The sequence below is a fragment of the Suncus etruscus genome, chromosome 1 (genome assembly GCF_024139225.1).
Source record: "Suncus etruscus isolate mSunEtr1 chromosome 1, mSunEtr1.pri.cur, whole genome shotgun sequence".
Classification (NCBI taxonomy): domain Eukaryota; kingdom Metazoa; phylum Chordata; class Mammalia; order Eulipotyphla; family Soricidae; genus Suncus; species Suncus etruscus.
Window position 1 is genome coordinate 204,481,555 of NC_064848.1, and position 21,228 is coordinate 204,502,782.

At 53.4% G+C, this 21,228-nt stretch overlaps 3 protein-coding genes across 4 annotated transcripts in view; all 3 read right to left on the bottom strand.

Annotated features, from left to right (window-relative positions):
* Positions 1-21,228, bottom strand: part of GRB2 (growth factor receptor bound protein 2) — a 225,193-nt gene that overhangs the window by 142,253 nt on the left and 61,712 nt on the right. The window lies entirely within an intron of this gene.
* Positions 29-2,885, bottom strand: LOC126001252 (translation initiation factor IF-2-like). The gene is made up of 3 exons (XM_049768486.1): positions 2,857-2,885; positions 396-934; positions 29-243 (listed from the first exon to the last, which is right to left on the bottom strand). Exons 1-3 carry the CDS (start codon positions 2,883-2,885, stop codon positions 29-31), a joined length of 783 nt encoding a protein of 260 aa, XP_049624443.1.
* On the bottom strand, positions 2,657-18,585 carry SLC25A19 (solute carrier family 25 member 19). Of its 2 annotated transcripts, none has more exons than XM_049769715.1 (8): positions 18,508-18,585; positions 17,929-17,978; positions 13,790-13,973; positions 13,483-13,638; positions 9,606-9,776; positions 8,412-8,592; positions 6,753-6,883; positions 2,657-3,100 (listed from the first exon to the last, which is right to left on the bottom strand). In XM_049769715.1, exons 3-8 carry the CDS (start codon positions 13,919-13,921, stop codon positions 2,918-2,920), a joined length of 954 nt encoding a protein of 317 aa, XP_049625672.1. In that variant the 5' UTR covers positions 13,922-13,973; positions 17,929-17,978; positions 18,508-18,585; the 3' UTR covers positions 2,657-2,917. The 2 variants fall into 2 exon arrangements, with proteins under 2 accessions (XP_049625672.1, XP_049625663.1); XM_049769706.1 differs by having other exon boundaries at positions 17,920-17,978.

The following is a 21,228-nucleotide window of genomic DNA, read 5'->3' on the forward strand; positions in this document are numbered from 1 at the left end:
CGGGCAGCCGCCGCCGCCGCCGCTTAGGTCATTTCCTATAGCGCCGGCGGGGCGGAGCAGGGGCGTGGCTACAGCCAACCAGGGCGGAGTCTGGGGAAGTGGGCGGAGTCCAGGGCGTATCCTGTTTATCTGGGCGGGGCTGGGGCGGGGCCAGAAGCGTTGGGCGGGGCCTGAAGGCCGAAGCAGGGATGTTTTCTGGGCGGGGCGAGAAGCAATGGGCGGGGCTACAGCAGAGGGCGGAGCCTTAAAAAGTGAGCGGAGTCTGGAGGGGGACGGTGGGCTAGACTTTGTGGGCGGGCGTGGCCTGATGTTGTGGGCGGGACCAGAAGCGCTGGGCGTGGCCTCGTAAGGCGTAGTCTGACAGGTGGGCGGGGTTTATCTCCAGCGCCACCTACCGGCGCCTCGACGGCTCCGCCTGCGCCGCCCCGCCCCGCCCGGCTGGCCGGCTGTCACGCGGGCGCGGGCGTGGAGCCCGGGCGGCGGCCGAGCTGGCCTGGACGGACGGACGGTCGCCGATCTGCCCCCACCCCGACCCGCCCGTCGCCTCGCCCCGGCCACCGACCTACCCGCGACCGGAAGGCTCGTCGGCGCGGGCCCGATCTGCTCTCCGGACCTCCTGCGGGCATTGACAGTCCTCCGCGTCCGCCTCCGCCTCTGCCCCAGCCAGGCCGGGGCTCGGCTTAAGCCGGGTCGGGGCTCCGGCGCGGCGTGGGAGGAGCCTGCGCGTCGGGGAGCGTCGCCCGCGTCGGGTGGGGGTGCAGGAGCCGGGCGGTAGTAGCCCATCACACCCGCCCGCCGACTTGGGGTGCCGGCGGGGAACCCTTGGGCAGCCACACAAGGGTCCAGTTTTGCAGATGTGGGCTTGCAGATGTTGGGAGTGGCTGCGACGCTGGCCAGCTGCCCTCCCCAGAGGCTCCGGCCCTGTAGGCTGGAGCTGGGCAAGGTCAAGGGGAAGGACGTGGGCCCAGCTCAGAGCTCAGGCCCAGCCCCGGCCTAGCAGGCCGTCAGCGGCACCTCCAGTGAAATGGACCCCCACCAAGGTCCCCCCCACAAAGCAGGAGAGGTAGAGCTCGAGCTGCTGCAGTGAAGCCCAGAGCAGAGTGATGAAGAGTCAGTTTTAGCAAATTTGCCTAAATCTCTGTACTTAGGTGGCTGCCTCCCAAAAGGTCCAGACCAGCTTTTGATATCAGAAACTAGTCACGGGGCAGGCTTGGATCATAGTACAGCTGACAAGGCGCTTGCCTTGCATGCAGCCCACTTGGGTTTGATCCCCAGCACATTAGATGTTTTTTGGAGCCCACTAGGAATGGTCCATAAACACAGAGCTAGGAGTAAGCCCTGAGCACAGACGAACTACGAGTGAACCCTGAGGAAAAAGCCAGGAATAAGTCCTGATTACAGAGCCAGGAGTAAGCCTTGAGCACAAGCAAATGTGGCCCCAAATCAAACTAAAACGACCTCTCAGAGATGGGGGACCGCCCTCCTTCCCAATCCAGAGCCATCACTGGACCCACTCATGGCCAAGCCTCCAAAATAGAGCCAAAACCAAGAATCGCCACAGAGTCCCAGACAACACAGTAGTGCTGGTGGCAGTAATATGATCCTGCCACCTGGCCTGCTCTGCTCAAAGCCTTCACCTGGTTGCTTGTGGAGCTAATTGAGGAGACTGACTGGGCAACCCCCCCCACCCGGGGGCCAGAACAGTGAGCTGGAAGGTGGTCCCATTAAGGCATTTTGTTTCTTGAGGACTTCTGGATCACATCCAGTATGCTGAGAGCTTACTCCTGGCTCTAGTGACTTATAGATCACTCCTGTAGTGATGTGGGACCGTATGGGATGCTGGGAATCAAACCTGAGTTTGCCATGTGCAAGGCAAACTCCGGACCATCATCGCTCTGGCCCCAGGTTTTGTTTTTGGTGGAGGGGAAGGGACCCAGGGCCTTATGCAAGCAAGGACAGCACTCCAGTCACGTGCTCCATTCAGCCTGTAGAATGTGCTTATTAACTTTTTGGTTTGGGGTTTATTTACCTTTTTCATTTTCATTGTTGGAGAGAGGACCCACCTGGTGGTGCTCAGGGATCACTCCTGGCAGTGCTCAGAGGACTATATGGGGTTCTGTGGATTGAAGCCTGATTGGCCATTATGCAAAGCAAGAGCCCTCCCTGCTGTCCTATCCCTCCAGTCCTGGATTCGGTTTTCTTTTCCTGTTTCTGTGTGTATGTGCTTGAACTGGAACCTTCTACAAGTGAGGTCCTGTTCTCCAGCTATGCCAGCCAGGGCTCCTCCAATGGGCTTCATCCACACATCTCACTCAGGGCATGGTGGAGCCTGGTGCTCTGACCACTCACCAAAGTGGTGCCCAGGCCCTGCCTCCTGCCCCTTTCACTGGGCTCCTTCAGAGCTGGTGCCCTCTGGGCTCAGAGACACACATGTGCCAGGCTGAGGCGGGCAAAGGCACTTCAGGCGGGCCCATGATGCCACTGAGCCTGGCTGGAAGCATCATCCAGACCCAAGGAACAGGGTAGGTAGCTGGTTGGCCCACGTATGTGTGTTCCCAGGAAACCCTAGGACAAGAGGGGGTGCTGGTGCGTCTGTGGCACCCAGTATATTTTTTTGTGGGGGGGAGAGAAGCCAGTGAAAAGGAGGAGAGCAAGATGGAATGTGCTGGCAGCTTTAATGTCTGTTAAGAAAGTCTGGAGTCCAGAGTGTGACCCCACTGCACGTCCGAAGAGAAAAATGGTGCAGGGGGCTGGCTGGCCCCTTCTAGCAGCTCTGTCTGTGGGTGCCGGGAGGCACCCACTGAGTCCTCCTGGGCCCGGAACTCCTGCTGTCCACATCTGGGCGCCTCTTCTTACTCGGGCCGCTTGGCTAGGTGGGAGTCCATGCAGTGCCCGGCAGAGTGGCGGGCATCCTGGGCTACCTGCTTTTCTTGTTGGCACAATGAAAGAGGCTGCAGATGAACTCGTACCAGAAGAACACGAAGCCGGTGGACAGGGCCGCCTTCAGCATGCTGGGGGACAGTCCCTTGAAGAAGCCCCGCATGCCCTCCTCGCGCAGAACCTGCTGGACGCAGTCGCCAAGGCCCGCGTACGTGGGGACCTGGCAGGGAGGCGTGAGAAGGTGTCCGCTAGGCCCATCAGAGGCCCCAGCCATGGGGGGCTTTGTGTATACCAAGGGTCGGGCCACGCCCCAACTGAGCCCAGCAGACCGTTTGTTTCCCGCAGGCACGTGAGTTTGCTTCTCCTAGGTTCCCCCCACCTTTCCACCCCAGGTGACCCCCACATTCTTGCCTGGCACCCCTCCAGCCCTGCTCCTGCAACAGGAGGCCAGGATGGTAGCGCAGCTCAAGAGCACTTGCCTTGGGCCCGGAGAGATAGCACAGAGGCGTTTGCCTTGCAAGCAGCCGATCCAGGACCAAAGGTGGTTGGTTCGAATCCTGGTGTCCCATATGGTCCCCCGTGCCTGCCAGGGGCTATTTCTGAGCAGACAGTCAGGAGTAACCCCTGAGCAATGCCGGATGTGGCCCAAACCCCCCCCCCAAAAAAAAAAAAAAGAGCACTTGCCTTGAATGTGTGAGGCCCCCAGCTTCAGCCCCAGCACCGCAGAGATAAAAAACCAAAAGTTTGGGGATCGGAGAGATAGCACAGCAGTAGGGCATTTGCCTTGCAAGCAGCCGGCCCAGGTTCAAATCCCGCATCCCATATGGTCTCCCATGCCTGCCAGGAACGATTTCTGAGCAGAGAGCCAGGAGTAACCCCCCCCCCCCCAGCACCGAAGGGTGTGGCCCAAAAAACAAACAAACAAAAATACCAAGAAAGTTTAGGGGCCAGAGCGATAGTACAGCAGCAGGGCGTTTGCTTTGTATACGGCAGATCCAAGATGGACCTTGGTTCAATTCCTGGCGTCCCAGAGCCAGAAGCGATTTTTCTGAATGCATAGCCAGGAGTAACCCCTGAGCATCACAGGATGTGGCCCAAAAAGCAAAAAAAAAAAAAAAAAAAAAAAAGTTTAGGGGAGGGGTAGTACAGCGGAGAAGGGTGATGACCTTGCATGCAGTGGACCTGGTTGTATTCCCCAGCACCCTAAAGGGTCCCCCTCCTACCCCCTCCCAGCTCTGCCAGGAGTGATTCTTGAGTGCAGTTAGGAGTAAACCCTGAGCTCCAATGTGTGGGGCCCAACCCCCCCCCGCCCCCCGCAAAGAAAATAGTCAAAAGTTCTAATGACCTCAAGAACCAAATCTAAGATCTATAAACTGGTTTGTGTCTCCCATATGATCCAGCTATACCACTCCTAGTGAAATAACATAACGAACACAAAAACACAATACAAAAATGCCTTCCTCACACCTATATTCATTGCAGTGCTATTTACAAGAGCCAGAATCTGGAAACAACCCAGATGCCTGATAACAGATGAGTGGCTAAAGAAACTGTGGAACATCTATACAATGGAATACTATGCAACTGTCAGAAAAGATGAAGTCATGAGATTTTCCTATATAGAGATGGACATGGAAACTATTATGCTGAGTGAAATAAGTCAGGGGGAGAGAGAGAGACACACAGAATAGTTTCAATAATCTATGGGTTTTAAGAAAAATAAAAGACATTATTATAATAATGACCAGAGACAATAGAGATGAGGGCTGGAAGAACCAGTTCACAATATGAAGCCCACCACAAAGAGTAGTGAGTGCAGTTAGAGAAATAACTACACCAACAACTATTGACAATGTTAATGAGTGAAAAGTAGAATGCCTGTCTCACATACAAGCAGGGAATGGGTGAGGAGGGAGATGGGGGACATTGGTGGTGGGAATGTTGCATTGTGAAGGGGAGTGTTCTTCTTATGACTAAAGCCCATGTGATCATAGTACTTAAATAGATTAAAAAAACTGGTTTGTGGGGCGGGAGAGATAGCATGGAGGTAAGGCATTTGCCTTTCATGAAGGTCGGTAGTTCGAATTCCGGCATCCCATATGGTCCCCTGAGCCTGCCAGGAGCGATTTCTGAGCATAGAGCCAGGAGTAACCCCTGAGTGCTGCCAGGTGTGACCCAAAAACCAAAATAAAGTAAAAAAAAAATAAACTGGTTTGTGGGGCTGTTGTGGCATTTACCTTGCATATGGTCAACCCAGTTCGATCCCCCAAACCTTATGTTTCCTAAGTCCATTAGGAGTAATCCCTGAGTGCAGAGCCAGGAGTCAGCCCTGAGCACTACTGGGTGTGCCCCACTTCAAAAAAGATACCTGGGGCTGGAGTGATAGTACAGTAGGAAGGGTATTTGCCTTGCATGCGGCTAACCTGAGTTTGATCCCCCGAATCCCATAGGGTCCCCAGAATGATTTCTGAGCGCAGAGCCAAAAGGAACCCCTGAGCACCACCAGGTGTGCCCCCAAACCAAAACCAACCATAAAAAAACAACTGAAGGGGCCGGCGAGGTGGCGCTAGAGGTAAGGTGTCTGCCTTGCAAGCGCTAGCCAAGGATCAGGACTGTGGTTCGATCCCCCGGCGTCCCATATGGTCCCCCCAAGCCAGGGGCAATTTCTGAGCCTTAGCCAGGAGTAACCCCTGAGCATAAAATGGGTGTGGCCCGAAAAACCAAAAATAAATAAATAAATAAATAAATAAACAACTGATGTTCTGGGTTATACCCCATGATCTGGAGCCCCAAATTCCCACTCTCCCCACCCACCTCCTTCCTCCAACCCCACAAGTCTCCACTCTCTGCCCAGTGTACCCCTCTTCCACCAGGGTTCAAATTGGTATATGTGGGGCAGGCACCTTTAGCCTTGTAGAAAACCCCATTTGGTTCTTGTGTGCAGGTGCATTTATTTAGACAAACAATAAAGACTAGAGCCAGAGGCTCTGAGGCGTTTGCTCTGGATTGTGGAGTGGCAAAGGAATTCCATCCATTGGACTTTTCTCGAATTTCCAACCATAGTAAAGGGATTCCAAGGAGACGGCCAGTTCTCTCCCCTACCCGAGTGAGGGTGTCTGTGCCAATCAGCCTCGCTGCAGCGAGAAAAGCAAGCACCCTACCCACAATACCATCTCTCTGGCCACTGGATTTTATTATTACTATTTTAATCAGGGCTATACCCAAAGGTGCTCAGTGGCAGTGTTTCAGGGGCTGCATGCAGCAAGGATCACACCCAAACTCAAAGCTTTGCACATGATAATACTCGTGTTCAGCCCCTTTTGAGCACTTTCTAAGCCCTGAACCTGGCCCCATTTTTAAGAGATGCTCTAGGTCTGAGGCCAGAATGATAGCACAGTGGGTAGGGCATTTGCCTTGCATGCAGCCGACCTGGGTTTGATCCCCAGCATCCCATAAGGTCCACTGAGCCTGTCAGGAACCATTTCTGAGTGCAGAGCCAGGAGGATCCCTGAACGTCACATGGTGTGGGCCAAAAAAATACATACCATATGTCAGAGGGGAGCCTTCATTATTTAGAGACCCAGCACTGGCCTCCAAATTGCAGAAGGGGACAAGAGAGAGCATAGCAGAGAGGCATATTCCCTGCATGCAACCAACCCTGGTTCTATTCCGAGCACCACATTTGGTCCCTCAGGAACACCAGGAGGGATGCCTGAACACTGCCAGGAGGGGTTCTTTGTGAACACAAGGCTGTAGGCACATGGAGCTGTCTTCCCTCTCCTATGTGCTGGGGAGATGGGCTACAGGCTGGAGGTGAGCAGCGGTATTAGAGGGTTCCTAGGAGGGGGGACCTCTGGGAAGGGCAGGCTCACCTTGCCGAAGTTGGTCCGGGCGTGCTGGAACCCTTGGACCTGCAGGCGCTTCTTGAAGAGGTCCAGAGGGTAGGTCAGGGTCTTGCTGATGACACCAGCTCCACTGCCACAAATCAAGTTCTTGAAGTTCTCTGTGCCAGGGATGCAGAATGAGGGAAACAGGAAGAAAAGAGGCCAAGGTGGGTAAGGCCCAGGTCTGAGAGGGAATCCCCACTATAAAGCGAAGAGCCACCATCAAAGCTGCAGGCAGGGCGAGCTGCTTGGGGGAGTGCCTGACCCTGCCCAGTGACCCCTCCAGGCCCAAAAGTGATTAGGTAAGACGTACTGGAGAGACAGGGAGGGCGTTTGTCTTTCTAGCAGCCCACTGGGGTTCGATCCCCAGCATCCCATAGGGTCCCCTGAGCATCACCACGAGGGATTCCTGAGCCCATAGAGCCAGGAGTGAGCCCTGAGCATCACTGGGTGTGGCCCCAAACCCAAATCGAACCAAAAACAGGATTCACAATTTTGATTCTAAACTGACAGGTGGCCCATCACTTTCCCCTCCTCTCCAAACCCAAACCAATGAACACACTCCCACACCCCTCCCATCACCAATCAAAAGGGGTGGTTTGCTCGAAGAGGCCTCACAGGGCCATGGAATGGAAGAGGGACATGGAGCGGAGGGGAAGGACAGGGCTTGGGGTGGGACAGTGTGGACCAGGGCAAGCATGGAAATGTGTGAAAGAGGGCAGAGATTGGTATGGGCGGGGCCCAAAGGGCAAAGGGGTGGCAAGGGGCATGGCGTGGGAGCAGGCCTTAGTGTGGGCGGGGCTTGGTGTGAATGGGAGGGCAGATATAGGTACCATCCTGTGGGGGGGCCTATGGCGGGGGCTGAATAGGGAGCTCGGTGTGGGTAGTTTGGTGTAGGTGGGGTTTTGTGTGTGGGAGTGTATCTCCATTGCAAGGCTATCCAATGGGTGGGGCTTGTAGTGGGGAAGGGGCGGCTTGGTAGAATTCTGATGTGGAAGGGACAGTGTTTGACACAGGGACTCAGTATTGAAAAGGGCATGGCTGGGGCCCGAGAGATAGCATGGAGGTAAGGCATTTGCCTTGCGTGCAGAAGGTTGGTTGTTCGAATCCCGGCGTCCCATATGATCCCCCAAGTCTGCCAGGAGCGATTTCTGTTTTTTTTTTTTGTTTTTTTGTGGTTTTTTTTGTGGTTTTTGGGTCACACCCGGCAGTGCTCAGGGGTTATTCCTGGCTCCAGGCTCAGAAATTGCTCCTGGCAGGCACGGGGGACCATATGGGGCGCCGGGATTCGAACCGATGACCTCCTGCATGAAAGGCAAATGCCTTACCTCCATGCTATCTCTCCGGCCCCAGGAGCGATTTCTGAGCGATGCCGGGTGTAAACGAAAAGGGCATGGCTAGGTAGGAGGTAGCTTACGAGGGATGGGGTTTGTTGGGTGAGCAGGGCTGTGGCAGAGGGCAAAGCTGCCTGGCATGGGAAGGGCAGCTGAAGAGTGGCACACAGGCCACTAGCACTGGGCGCACTTGTGACTCATCTTCAGGCCTGAGGACAGCCACTGCAGGAAATGGTGGCCCTCAGGGACTCAGTGGCTGTCCTCAGCCCCTGGCATCATCCCCCTTCCCTTGTGAAGGAGGCCTGTCTCTCACCATTGGAGCCTTCCCCAGGCAGAAGCCACTCGTAGGCCTGTTTCAGGGAGTTGTAGAAGGCAAACTGGAAGCCCGCATAGGGGAAGATGGCCAGCAGGGTGGGGTGCAGGCCACGGTAGAAGGCCAAGGGCCCTTCGGTTCTGTACATGGTCATCACGGCTTCCAGCAGTGTTTTATAGACCTGGGCATACACACAAGCAAAATAGGGAGTCGGGATAAGTTTGGGCACATGGCTTGGCACCCGCTGGTCCCTAGGGAAAATGAAGGCCTGACATGCCAGGCCACATCTCTTCCTGGGCTTGCACCAGGGCAGGCTCAGGCAATACAGAATTGAGAAAAATCAGAGAAGAAAATGCACTTTTTTGGCTTGTTTTCTGTTTGGGAGCCTAATCTGGCAGTGCTCGGGGGTTATTTCTGGCTCTACACTCAAGAATCACTCTTAGAGGGGCTGGAGAGATAGCACAGAGGTAAGGCATTTGCCTTGCGTGCAGAAGGATGGTGGTTCAAATCCCAGCATCCCATATGGTCCCCTGAGCCTGCCAGGAGCGATTTCTGAGTGTAGAGCCAGGAGTAACCCCTGAGCACTGCCGGATGTGACCCCCCCCAAAGAAAAGAATCACTCTTGGGGGCCTGAGCAGTGTGGCACAGCAGTAGCGCATTTGTATTGCATGCGACTGATCTAGGATGAACCACAGTTTGATCCCCTACGTTCCATATGGTCCCCAAGTCAGGAGCGAGTCTGAGCGCATAGCCAGGAGTAACCCATGAGCATCACCGGATATAGCCCAAAAACCAAACAAAAGAATAAAAATTAACTCTTGGTGGTGCTCAGGTGACCTTATACAATGCTGGGCATTGAACCCATGTCAGTAGTGTACAAGGCAAGCACCTTCCCTTCTGTACTATTTCTCCAGACCTTAATAAACTTTTATATTTGTTGTTTGGTTTGTGGGCCACACCCAATGGTGCTCAGGGCTCACTCCTGGCTCTGCACTCAGGGATCACTCCTGGTAGACTTGGGAGGACTCTCTGGGTTCCAGGGTTCAAACCTGATCAGCCATGAGAAAGGTAAACACCCTCCCACTGTACTATTTCTTCAGCCCCTGGACTTTCCAAATTTTCTATAAAACAACCTTAAACCCCATCCTCACCCCTGTCTGCCCAGCACACACATCTTGGACTCCCGGCACGCACCTTGGGTTCCCCCTGGGCTGCTAGACGCGTGCGTAGCACGTCCACAGGCTGCACGGTGAGGGTGGCCAGGCAGGCAGAGAGCCCCCCGCAGAAGAAGTGGAGTGAGAACCTGCTAGCTCCAGGCTCAATGCCCCTGTGCGCCAGCTCCGTCAGCATCTCGAAGGACATGAACTGCAAGGACAGGGAGGGCTCGGTAGAGGGGCCCCCGTATGCCGGGAAGCTCCCTGAGAATAGGACACCCACGGACTGTGTCAAATCCACACCTGCCGTATCTTGACTGGGGCCAGGTGCTACCATAGGAAAGACAATAGCAACCTGGGACACAGAAAACTCTCCCCAAGGTCTGGGGGATAGAGAGACAGGACAGTGCAGAGGGTGCTGGCCTCGCACTTGGCCAACTCACCTTCAATCCCTGGAAGCCCATGAGGTCCCCTGAGCTCCAGTAGAATCAAGTTTTTTTTTTTTTTTTTGTGCCACACCTGGTAACGTTCAGGGATTACTCCTGGCTATGTGCTCAGAAGTTGCTCCTGGCTTGGGGGACCATATGGGACACCGGGGGATGGAACCGCGGTCCGTCCAAGGCTAAGCGCAGGCAAGGCAGGCACCTTACCTTTAGCGCCACTGCCCGGCCCCCAAAACTTTGCACTATTTTTTTTTTCGGGCCACACCCGTTTGGTGCTCAGGGGTTATTCCTGGCTAAGAAAGCTCAGAAATTGCCCCTGGCTTGGGGAGACCATATGGGAGACCGGGGGATCGAACCGTGGTCCTGATCCTTGGCTAGCGCTTGCAAGGCAGACACCTTACCTCTAGCGCCACCTCACCGGCCCTTTTTTTTTTTTTTGTGTGTGTGTGTGTGTGTGTGTGTGTGTGTGTGTGTGTGTGTGTGTGTGTGTGTGTTTTGGTTTTGGGTTACACTCAGTGGCACTCACGGGTTATTCCTGGCTCTGTGCTCAGAAATCACTCCTTGCAGGCTCGGGGACTATATGAGATGCCAGGAACTGAACCCTGGTCCATCCCGGGTCGGCATATGCAAGGCAAATGCCCTACCACTGGGCTATTGCTCCAGTTCTAGGAGCAATCCTTGGGAGCGTAATCAGGAGTGAGACCTGAGCACTGCTTGGTTTGGCCGAAAATCTGACTCCCACAAAAGAAAGTTCCCCCAGTAACTTTATGTCCCGGGAGTTGGCTGTGAGAACTTTGTTCTCGGCAGAAATTCTGCAGGGGTATAGAAATAGCACAGTGGGGAGGGTGCTTGCCTTCCATGAAGCTGACCTGGGTTAGATCTCTGACATTCCATAGGGTTCCCTGAGCACCTCCCGAATTGATTCTTAGAAATGTTTGTTTGTTTGTTTGTTTTGGTTTTTGGGCCACGCCCAGTGGTGCTCAGGGGTCACTCCTGGCTGTCTGCTCAGAAATAGCTCCTGGCAGGCACGGGGGACCCTATGGGACACCGGGATTCGAACCAACCACCTTTGGTCCTGAATCGGCTGCTTGCAAGGCAAACGCCGCTGTGCTATCTCTCTGGGCCCTGCCTCATTTATTTTTATTTGGTTTTGGGTTTACATGTGCAAGTGCTCTTGGGTCACTCCTTGTGCTTGAGGACTTCATGCAGTGTCGGGGATTGATTCTTTTTTTTTTTTTGGTTTTTGGGCCACACCCGTTTGACGCTCAGGGGTTACTCCTGGCTATGAGCTCAGAAATCGCCCCTGGCTTGGGGAGACCATATGGGACGCCGGGGGATTGAACCGCGGTCCGTCCTACGCTAGCGCTTGTAAGGCAGACACCTTACCTCTAGCGCCACCTTCCCGTCCCCGGGGATTGATTCTTGAGCAAAGAGCCAGAACTGAACCCTGGGCATCTCCAGGAGTGGCCTGATAGAAAAAACAAAATACAGAAACAAGCCAACAGCAACAACAACAAAAAAAAACACAGCTCAGGGCTGGAGCGACAGCACAGTGGGAAAGGAATTTGGTTTCCATGTGGCTGACAACAGTTCGATCCCTGGCATCTCATAGAGTCCCCAGCCTGCCAGGAACAACCCCTGAGCACTGCCGGGTGTGGCCCAAATGTAATCAAATGAAGACTCATAGGGCTGGAGAGATAGCACAGCAGTAAGTCATTTGCCTTCCATGTGGCTGACCCAGGTCAGACTCAGGTTTGATTCTTGGTGTCCCATATGGTCCTCTGAGCCTGCCAAGAGTGATTTCTGAGCACAGAGCCAGGAATAACCCATGAGCAAAACCGGCTGTGGCCCAAAAACAAAAAAATAAAATAAAAAATTGGGCCGGATAGATAGCACAGTGGTAGGATGTTTGCCTTGAAAGCAGCCGATCCAGGATGGACAGTGGTTCAAATCCAGTATCCCAAATGGTTCCCCAGGCATGATTTCTGAGCACAGAGCCAGGAGTAACCCTGAGTGCCACCAGGTGTGACCCCAAAAAACAAAACCAAAAATATAAAATAAAAAATAGGGGCCGGGGGCCGGAGAGATAGCATGGAGGTAAGGCGTTTGCCTTTCATGCAGGAGGTCATCGGTTCGAATCCCGGCGTCCCATATGGTCCCCCATGCCTGCCAGGAACAATTTCTGAGCCTGGAGCCAGGAATAATCCCTGAGCACTGCCGGGTGTGACCCAAAAACCACAAAAAAAAATAGAGATAGCATGGAAGTAAGGTGTTTCCTTGCATGCAGAAGGATGGTGGTTTGAATCCCAGCATGCCATATGATCCACCGATCCTGCCAGGAGCGATTTCTGAATGTAGAGGCCAGGGTAACCTGAGTGCTACCCAGTGTGACCCAAAAACTAGAAAATAAAAAATATGGGCCTGGAGAGATAGCACAGCAGTGTTTGCCTTGCAAGCAGCTGATCCAGGACCTAAGGTGGTTGGTTCGAATCCCGGTGTCCCATAGGGTCCCCCGTGCCTGCCAGGAGCTATTTCTGAGCAGACAGCCAGGAGTGACCCCTGAGCACCGCCGGGTGTGGCCCAAAAACCAAGAAAAAAAAAATAAAAATAATAAAAAATATTAAAAAAAAAATAGGGGCCGGAGAGATAGCATGGAGGGTAAGGCGTTTGTCTTTCATGCAGAAGGTCATCGGTTCGAATCCCGGCGTCCCATATGGTCCCCCGAGCCTGCCAGGAGTGATTTCTGAGCATGAAGCCAGGAGTAACCCCTGGGCGCTGCCGGGTGTGACCCAAAAAAAAACAAAACAAAAAAAAAATTAAAAAAAAATAAAGAGGGGCCGGAGAGATAGCATGGAGGTAAGGTTTTTGCCTTTCATGCAGAAGGTCATCAGTTCAAATCCCAACGTCCCATATGGTCTCCCGTGCCTGCAAGGAGCAATTTCTGAGCATGGAGCCAGGAATTACCCCTGAGCACTGCCGGGTGTGACCCCAAAATCACAAACAAACAAACAAATAAATAAATAAATAAATAAAAATAAAGACTGGGGCCAGTGAGGTGGCGCTAGAGGTAAGGTGTCTGCCTTGAGGGGCCGAGAGATAGCATGGAGGTAAGGCGTTTGCCTTTCATGCAGGAGGTCATCAGTTCGAATCCCAGCATTCCATATGGTCCCCTGTGCCTGCCAGGAGCAACTTCTGAGCATGGAGCCAGGAGTAACCCCTGAACACTGCCGAATACCACCAAAAAAAAAACAAAACAGTGTCTGCCTTGCAAGCGCTAGTCAAGAAGGACCATGGTTCAATTCCCCAGCGTCCCATATGGTCCTCCCAAGCCAGGGGCAATTTCTGAGTGCTTAGCCAGGAGTAACCCCTAAGCATCAAATGGGTGTGGCCCAAAACAAACAAACAAACAAACAAACAAAAAAATAGACTCATTTCCTGGGTTTTGCAGAGGCCCCACCTGCTGTCTGTACCTACTTGCACGGCCCCGTAGCCAATGGAGAGGAGCTGGGCCGGGACGTGGCCCTTCCAGAAGGCCGTGGGACCCTCTTCCTTCAGAATCTGCCTAGTAGCCTGCAGGATGCTGTGGTACTTGGCGCCTGGATCTTTGTGGGACAGACGCTCCACCTGCAGCTAAGGAAGCAAGATGGGGGCGCTCAGGCCAAGCAGGGTGAGGAGACAGGAGGCCGGGAATGTGAAGAAGGCAGCAGCCAAGTGCTTCTCCTCCAAGAGATGCCAAGTCTGTGTGGAACAGCCCTGGCAGGCAGGCGGGAAGGACGCAGACCTGGAAGCGGATCTTGATGACGTCCATGGGGCTGATGAGGGCCCGAGTGATGAGTCCTGACAGCGAGCCGGCCACGGCCACCTGCACTTTGGAGAGGACCCGGTCCTCAGCCTCAGGGTCATAGCCGACCATCCCTGCTTGTGACCTACACGATGTCCATCAGCCTCATGATGTCCTGAGCCACCTGCAAGACGTGGGGAGGTACTTAAAATTCAACATCGGCCACTCTCACCCTGCACCTCAGGGGAGACCAGTTTGTTCCCTCCTGCCACCTCTACTTTTTTTTTTTGGTGGGGGATCACACCAGGCAGCACTCAGGGGTTACTCCTGGCTCTCCGCTCAGATATCACTCCTGGCAGGCTCGCTTGGGGGGACCATATGGGATGCTGGGATTTGAACCACCATCCTTCTACATGCTATCTCTCTGACCTCCACCACCCCTACTTTATTGCACACTGTCTGGGATTAAACCCAGGTATGGTGCATGCAAGGTGCATGGTGTGCTTTACCTCTGCAAACTATGTCCAAGCCCATCACTCTATCTCAATTCCCTAGGGGTGTTTGGGGGGCAAACCCTATGGTGTTCAGAAGGTGAGTCCAGGCTCTCAGAGTGAGCTGGGTCAATGCTGGATTGGAACCAGGACAACGGCCGTCTACACTGCAGTATGCAAAGTAAATACCTTAGCTCCTATGCCCTCTCCCAGGCCCTCCCAGCTCCAAGGCCCTTGTCACACCCTGCTCTGCTTTCTGCAGTTTGCAAAACCGCATCCTGGACCTCTTTTCTGAACAAAGCCCCGTAGAATGCAGCCATGGCCCTGACAGCACTGCGACAATGTCCACTCTCTGTAGTGGACAGTCCACAGCTCTTCAAGGAGTCTGCGGGATCCCTCTTCTCGGCCCTCTCTGCACCCCTCACTGTCCTTTCTAAAATGTTGCTCCAGGCTCGCCTACATCACTTTCTTTCCCTTAAAAACAGCAGCCCTCAGGGAGGAGAGATAGCATGGAGGTGAGGCGGTTGCCTTGCATACAGAAGGACGGAGGTTCCAATCCCGGCATTCCATATGGTCCCCCAAGCCTACCAGGAGCGATTTCTGAGCGTAGAGACAGGAGTAACCCCTGAGCACTGCCGGGTATGATCCAAAAACCAAAAAAATTAAAAAAAAAAAAAAAAATGAGGAGCCCAGGCCCGGAGTGTTGGTGCACAAGCTAACCTAGAACAGACCTGTTTGATCCCTCAAGCCAGGAGCAATTGCTGAGTGCATAGCCAGGAGTAACACTGGGTGTGGCCCCCACAAAAAAAAAAAAAAAAATTAGGAGCCTAAGCAATATCAGAGAAGGAAGAGTGCTTGCCTTGCAGGCAGAAGACCTGGGTTGATCTCTGGCGTTACATAAGGTCGCCCTTCTCCCTCCCCAGCCTGCCAGGAGTGATTCCTGAGCACAGAGCCAAGAGTAAGCCCTGAGCACTGCCAGGCACCACCTAGAAACAAAACCAAAAACCAAGACATTGCAAAAACTGAAATTACTGAGGGCTGGAGATAGTACAAGTGGGTAGGGCACTTGCCTTGCACCTGGCCAATCAGGTTCAATCCTCACCACCCCATTCGGTCCCTCAAGCCTTGCCAGGAGTAATTTTTGAATACGGAGCCAAGATTAAGTTTTGAGCATTGCCAGGTATGTCCCAATCCCAAAAAAAATAATAAAAATTAAATAATAAAACAAAATTAGTAAATAAATTAGTGAAAACCAAGTTATTTAATTGAATTTGTTTTCTGTTTTGGGACCACACTGGTGATGCTCAGGGACCTGTCCCAGCATATTATTGGGGGTTCACTCCCAACAGTGCTGGGGACCACAGGCCTGTCATCAAACCTGGGCTCTCGCATTAAAGCCATCTCCTTAACCACAAAATAATATTTTGCTTTATTTTTTGGTGTTTTTTTTTGGGGGGGGGGCCACACCCAGTGATGCTCAGGGGTTTACTCCTGGCTATGCGCTCAGAAATTGCTCCTCGGGCCGGGCGGTGGCGCTGGAGGTAAGGTGCCTGCCTTGCCTGCGCTAGCCTAGGACTGACCGCGGTTCGATCCCCCGGCGTCCCATATGGTCCCCCAAGAAGCCAGGAGCAACTTCTGAGTGCATAGCCAGGAGTAACCCCTGAGCGTCACAGGGTGTGGCCCAAAAACAAAAACAAACAAAAAGAAAAAAAGAAATTGCTCCTGGCTTGGAAGACCATATGGAACACTGGTGATCAAGCCGAGGTAGATAGTCCTGGATCAACCCAGTGCAAGGCAAACACCCTACTGCTGCACTATCGCTCCTGCCCCGTGGGGTTTGTTTTCTATTTTTTGGTTTTTGGGTCACACCAGGCAGTGTTCAGAGTTACCTCTGGCTCTGTGCTCAGAAATTGCTCCTGGCAGGCTCGGAAGACCATATGTGATGCTGGGATTCGAACCACCATCCATCTTGGATAGGCAGCGTACAAGGCAAACACCCTACAGCTATGCTATCTCTCTGCTCCCATTTTGCTTATTTTTTGAGTCTCACCAGATGGTGCTCAAAGCTTATACACTCTTGGTGGGGTTTGGGAGATCCTGAATCCCACCAAGAGTGGGGCTAGGGGTAGAATCTGGGCTGTGCAAGTACAAGGTCAAGTGCTCTGCCTGCTGTCCTATTGCTCTGGTCTTAAGTAAAAAGACATTGGCTTGCACACAGCCAACCCGGGACTGACCCAGGTTCGATCCCCAGCATCCCATATGATCACCCGAGCCTTCCAGGGGTGATTTCTAAGCACAGAGCCAGGAGTAACTCGAGTACCGCTGGGTATGGCCCCTCAAAAAAGCTGGGGCACCGAACCATAGGGACTACCCCAAGACTGCTCGTCACATTGCCCCCTGCAGGGCGAGGGAGGTACTCCAAGGAATGAGCTGCTCTGCAAACTGACTCTTTTGACCATGAGGCCTGAGGCTACATTGGGCCTCCAAGAACCGGTTTATTTCTCCTGAGCTCGGTTTTTTTCCCTCAGGTGGTGGTGGTGGGGCTCCGGAGAGGTGCCCAGGAGATTTGGGAACCCAGTTGGTGACTCTTGGCCAACTGGGCGAAGAGTTCCATGAGTGAATATGGTGTTGCTAAGGCCTGCGGTGCTGGGGAGACCTGGGCTACCCAACAATGCTGGAGCCTCCTTCAATGCTCAAGGGACCTTGTGGGGTTCAAAAAACCGATTAGGGCCTGTGCCCTAACCACAGCACTCCCTCTCAGCCCTGGGTTCAGTTTCCTAGAAAATGGGACTGAAAGTGTTTGCCTTGCAAGCTGCTGACCAGATTTGATCTCCGGCATCCCATATGGCCCCCCAAGCCCGCTAGGAGTGATTCCTGAGTTCAGAACCAGGAGGAACCCCTGAGCACCAAGGCTGAGGGCTAATGACATAGTAAGGTTTTTTCTTGCCTTGTGCACAGCTGAGCCAGTTTGATCCCCAGCACTGCATATATTCCCCAGAATCCTGCCAGGAGGGATCCCAGAACACTGAGCAAGGAATAAGCACCCCATCTACCCCCCCAAAAAATACTGGGGGTGGGGGGCAGAGCAATAGCTGCAATAGCTCAGCGGTAGGCCATTTGCCTTACACACAACCAATCCAGGACAGGTGGAGGTTCGAATCCTGGCATCCCTTTCGATCCCCTGTGCCTGCCAGGAGTGATTTCTGAGCGCAGAGCCAGGAGTAACCCCTGAGCGCCTCCGGGTGTGACACCCTCCAAAAAGAAGCCAGGATGATTTTTTTTTTATAACCAGGAGGATTTGGAACAGATGCGTGTACTGTGCATGTGTGAGGCCCAAGCTCAATACTCGGTCTCCTCAGTACTATCAAGAGCAGCCCCTTCACTCCTAGCATGAAGTCGGGAGCCCACCAAACACCCCCACAAAAAAAGTGAACATAATATGGAACGGTGACGGGGGAAATTCCCCAAGGACAAGCTGAAAGGGCTGGAGGAAACTCCTGGGACTGATCCCTGAGCCCAGGGAACCCGATCCTCTAGCACCTGGCTCGCTGTCAGCCCTGAGCACCACCAGGTGCGCTCCCCCCAAAAAGAAGGAGGGTTTACAACACCCTGGGAAAGTGGATAAATACAACTCCACACTAGTCTTACTTTTCCTGCTTGTTCCAAACGTCTCACGTCCCAACAAGACCGAGGAGGAGCTGATCTAAAGAGACAAAAAGAAAGTGGATTAGAGGCAGGGTATTCATCACAAGCATAACATTGACTAGAAGCATGACATTGGCTAATCGACTGAAGACAGGCGGCTGCGATGGGGGTGAGAAGGGGTGCTGGAGTATGGGATGTGAGTTTGCTTTGCCCCCCAAATTCGCTTCCCCGTGTCTGCAGAAGTCCCTAGAATTCGGGGGGTGCGGGAGCAGCGAGTGCTGGGTGCCCAGGTAGTAAGCCCAGGGCGGGAGGGGGAATTCCTGCAAAGCAGGAGCACAGGTGCACCCCAGGCTAGGCTTGGGGGTCCCCCGAGTTTGCAGTGCACCTCCGGGGAGCTGAGCCTGGCTCTGCTTGCAGTTGCAGCAACCCAGCACCTAGGATGCTGCTCAGGGGGAGGCCAGACACGTGTGTGCGCAGGCCCCGCCCCCCAAGCCTTTACTTGCGCTGGGGTTGCCGCCCCCGGGGGGTATCGGGGCGCCGGAGTCCCAGCACCCCCGCTTGGAGGGCAGAGGTAGAGGTCACTCACCCGACTCGGTCCCACATCGGCACCCAACAACGTCCCTTCCCTCCCTCAGACACAGCCCAACAGCTACACTCAACTGCGTCCCGCCTTGACCTGACGGGTCCCTCAGCCAATCAGCGCGCAGGGAACGACGTCGCGTCGCGTCATTGGTCGCGCCCAGCCGAAAGGGCCTGTGGGTAGTGTAGTCCCGGCTACCCAGAACCGACCCCACCACCACCTCCTGAGCGGGTCGGGGGGGGCGCACAGCCTTCTGGGAGATGTAGTCCAATTGTGCTCATGTAGGCATTACCCGGGAGAACGCAGGTTCGAATCTAGGCCGCGCACAAAGCCAGGAGTGGCAACTCCCTGAGAACCGCCCCGGTGTGGCCCCAAAACAAATCAAGTAACCAAATCTATTTGATTTCATATTTCTTATCACATTGATAAGGAATTTCTTATCACATTGATAGCTGATCTAAGAATTGGTCAAATCTTATCAAGTTTCTTTTTTGTTATTGTTTGTTTGGTTGTTTTTTTTTTGTTTGTTTGTTTGTTTTGGTTTTTTTGGGTTTTGGGTCACACCCGGCAGGGCTCAAGGGTTCCTCCTGGCTCTGCACTCAGAAATCGCTCCTGGCAGGGCTCAGGGGGACCATATGCTGGGATTCGAAACCACGTCCTTCTGCGTGCAAGGCAAATGCACTACCTCCATGGGCCCTTATCAAGTTTTTTATCTTGTCAAATTTCTGCCCAGCTTGTGGGCAGGCAAATGAAGGCCATGGACCCTCTCTACTTGGAGGCGATGCCATGATGCTGGGAAAATCTTGCCAAAGCCTATATAGGACATGTAGGGGAGGATGGGGAGGCTTTTTTAGGGGGAATCTGGGGGGACCACCTGGTGATGCTCAGGGGTTTTGCTCATGGGTCTGCACTCTGGAGTCACTTTTGGTTGCATTCGGGAGACCCTATGACAATGCGGGGATAGAACCCGGCTCTGCCACGTGCAAGGCCATTGTCCTGCCCCCTGCACTATCACTCCAGCCCCTCAAGGTTTGAATTTTTGTTTTGTTTTGTTTTGTTTTTTTGTTTTTGGGCCACACCCGGTGGTGCTCAGGGGCCACTCCTGGCTGATCTGCTCAGAAATAGCTCCTGGCAGGCACGGGGGACCATATGGGACACCCGGATTCTGCGATTCGAACCAGCCACCTTTGGTCCCTGGAACGGCTGCTTGCAAGGCAAACACCACTGTGCTATCTCTCTGGGCCCCAAGTTGAATTTTTTTTTTAAGTTTTTGGGGCATACCCGACAACACTCAGGGTTTCCTCCTGGCTCTGCGCTCAGAATTTACACCTGGCATGCTGGGGTGGGGGGAACCCTATTGGATGCAAGGAATTCAACCCGGGTCCACGTGCAAGGCAAACGCCCTACCCACTGCACTATAGCTTCGGCCCAATTTGATCAGGTGGATCAGTTATCCATTTGATAAGAAATTGGGGCTCGGAGAGATAGCACAGTGATGTTTGCCTTGCAAGCAGCCGATCCAGGACCTAAGGTGGTTGGTTCGGATCCCAGTGTCCCATATGGTCCCCCGTGCCTGCCAGGAGCTATTTCTGAGCAGACAGCCAGAAGTAACCCCTGAGCACCGCCAGGTGTGGCCCAAAAACCAAAAACCAAAAAAAAAAAAAAAAGAAATTGGATAAGATTTGACCAATTATTAGATCAATCATCAATTTGATAGAAATTCCTTATCAATTTGATATGAAATCAAATTAGATTTGTCGGTTTGTTTTTGGGCCACACCCGGTGGGCTCTTAGGAGTTACTCTTAGCTCTGCACTCAGAAATTGCCCCTGGCAGGCTGTGAGGGACCATATGGGGTATTGGGGATTGAACCCAGATCTGTTCCCTGGTCGGCACATGGAAAGCAAAAGTCCTGTTGCTGTACTATCTCTCCAACCTCCTCAAATTGATTTCTTTTTGTTTTCGTTTGTTTGTTTGTTTGTTTGTCACACCTTTCAGAGCTCAGGGGTTACTCCTGGCTCCATGCTCAGAAATTGCTCCTGGCAGGCTCAGGGGACCATATGGGATGCCGTGATTCGAACCAATGACCTTCTGCATGCAAGGCAAATGCCTTACCTCCATGCTATCTCTCCGGCCCCTCAAAAATTGATTTCTTTTCTTTTTTTTTTTGTTTTTTTTTGTTTTTCATGCCACACCCGTTTGATGCTCAGGGGTTACTCCTGGCTAAGTGCTTAGAAATCGCTCCTGGCTTGGGGGGACCCTATGGGACACGGGGGGGGGGGGGGATCGAACTGCGGTCCTTCCTTGGCTAGCACTTACAAGGCAGACACCTTACCTATTTCTTTTTGTTTTTGTTTTTGGGCCACACCCGGCGGTGCTCAGGGGTTACTCCTGGCTTCTGCTCAGAAATAGCTCCTGGCAGGCACGGGGGACCATATGGGACACCGGGATTCGAACCAACCATCTTTGGTCCTGGATCAGCTGCTTGCAAGGCAAACGCCGCTGTGCTATCTCTCCGGGCCCAGGTTTAGCTAATCTTGTAGCTCTCTTGGACTCAAGTCCTCAATGGTTGGCTTGTTGTCAGTTGTCAGTGCTCAGTGCTACTGCTCTTGGATCAAATTGGGGGTAGGGGCAATGCTCAGGGAGTACTCCTGGCTCTGCACTCAGGGGTCATTCCTAGGGTGCTTGGGGTGGTGGTCATACAGGATACTGGAGATTGAATCT

What these genes read in the sequence shown, in the direction of transcription:
- LOC126001252 (XM_049768486.1), bottom strand. Translation starts at nt 2,885, where the DNA reads ATGGACTCCCACCTAGCCAAGCGGCCCGA. An exon ending in CACCTAGCCAAGCGGCCCGA is followed by an intron (nt 935 to 2,856) that starts GTAAGAAGAGGC and finishes GACCTTGCCCAG; the next exon opens with CTCCAGCCTACAGGGCCGGA. An exon ending in GCGGAGCCGTCGAGGCGCCG is followed by an intron (nt 244 to 395) that starts GTAGGTGGCGCT and finishes TCACTTTTTAAG; the next exon opens with GCTCCGCCCTCTGCTGTAGC.
- SLC25A19 (XM_049769715.1), bottom strand. Translation starts at nt 13,921, where the DNA reads ATGGTCGGCTATGACCCTGAGGCTGAGGACCGGGTCCTCTCCAAAGTG. An exon ending in TCATCAAGATCCGCTTCCAG is followed by an intron (nt 13,639 to 13,789) that starts GTCTGCGTCCTT and finishes TTGCTTCCTTAG; the next exon opens with CTGCAGGTGGAGCGTCTGTC. An exon ending in TTGGCTACGGGGCCGTGCAA is followed by an intron (nt 9,777 to 13,482) that starts GTAGGTACAGAC and finishes CTGTCCTTGCAG; the next exon opens with TTCATGTCCTTCGAGATGCT.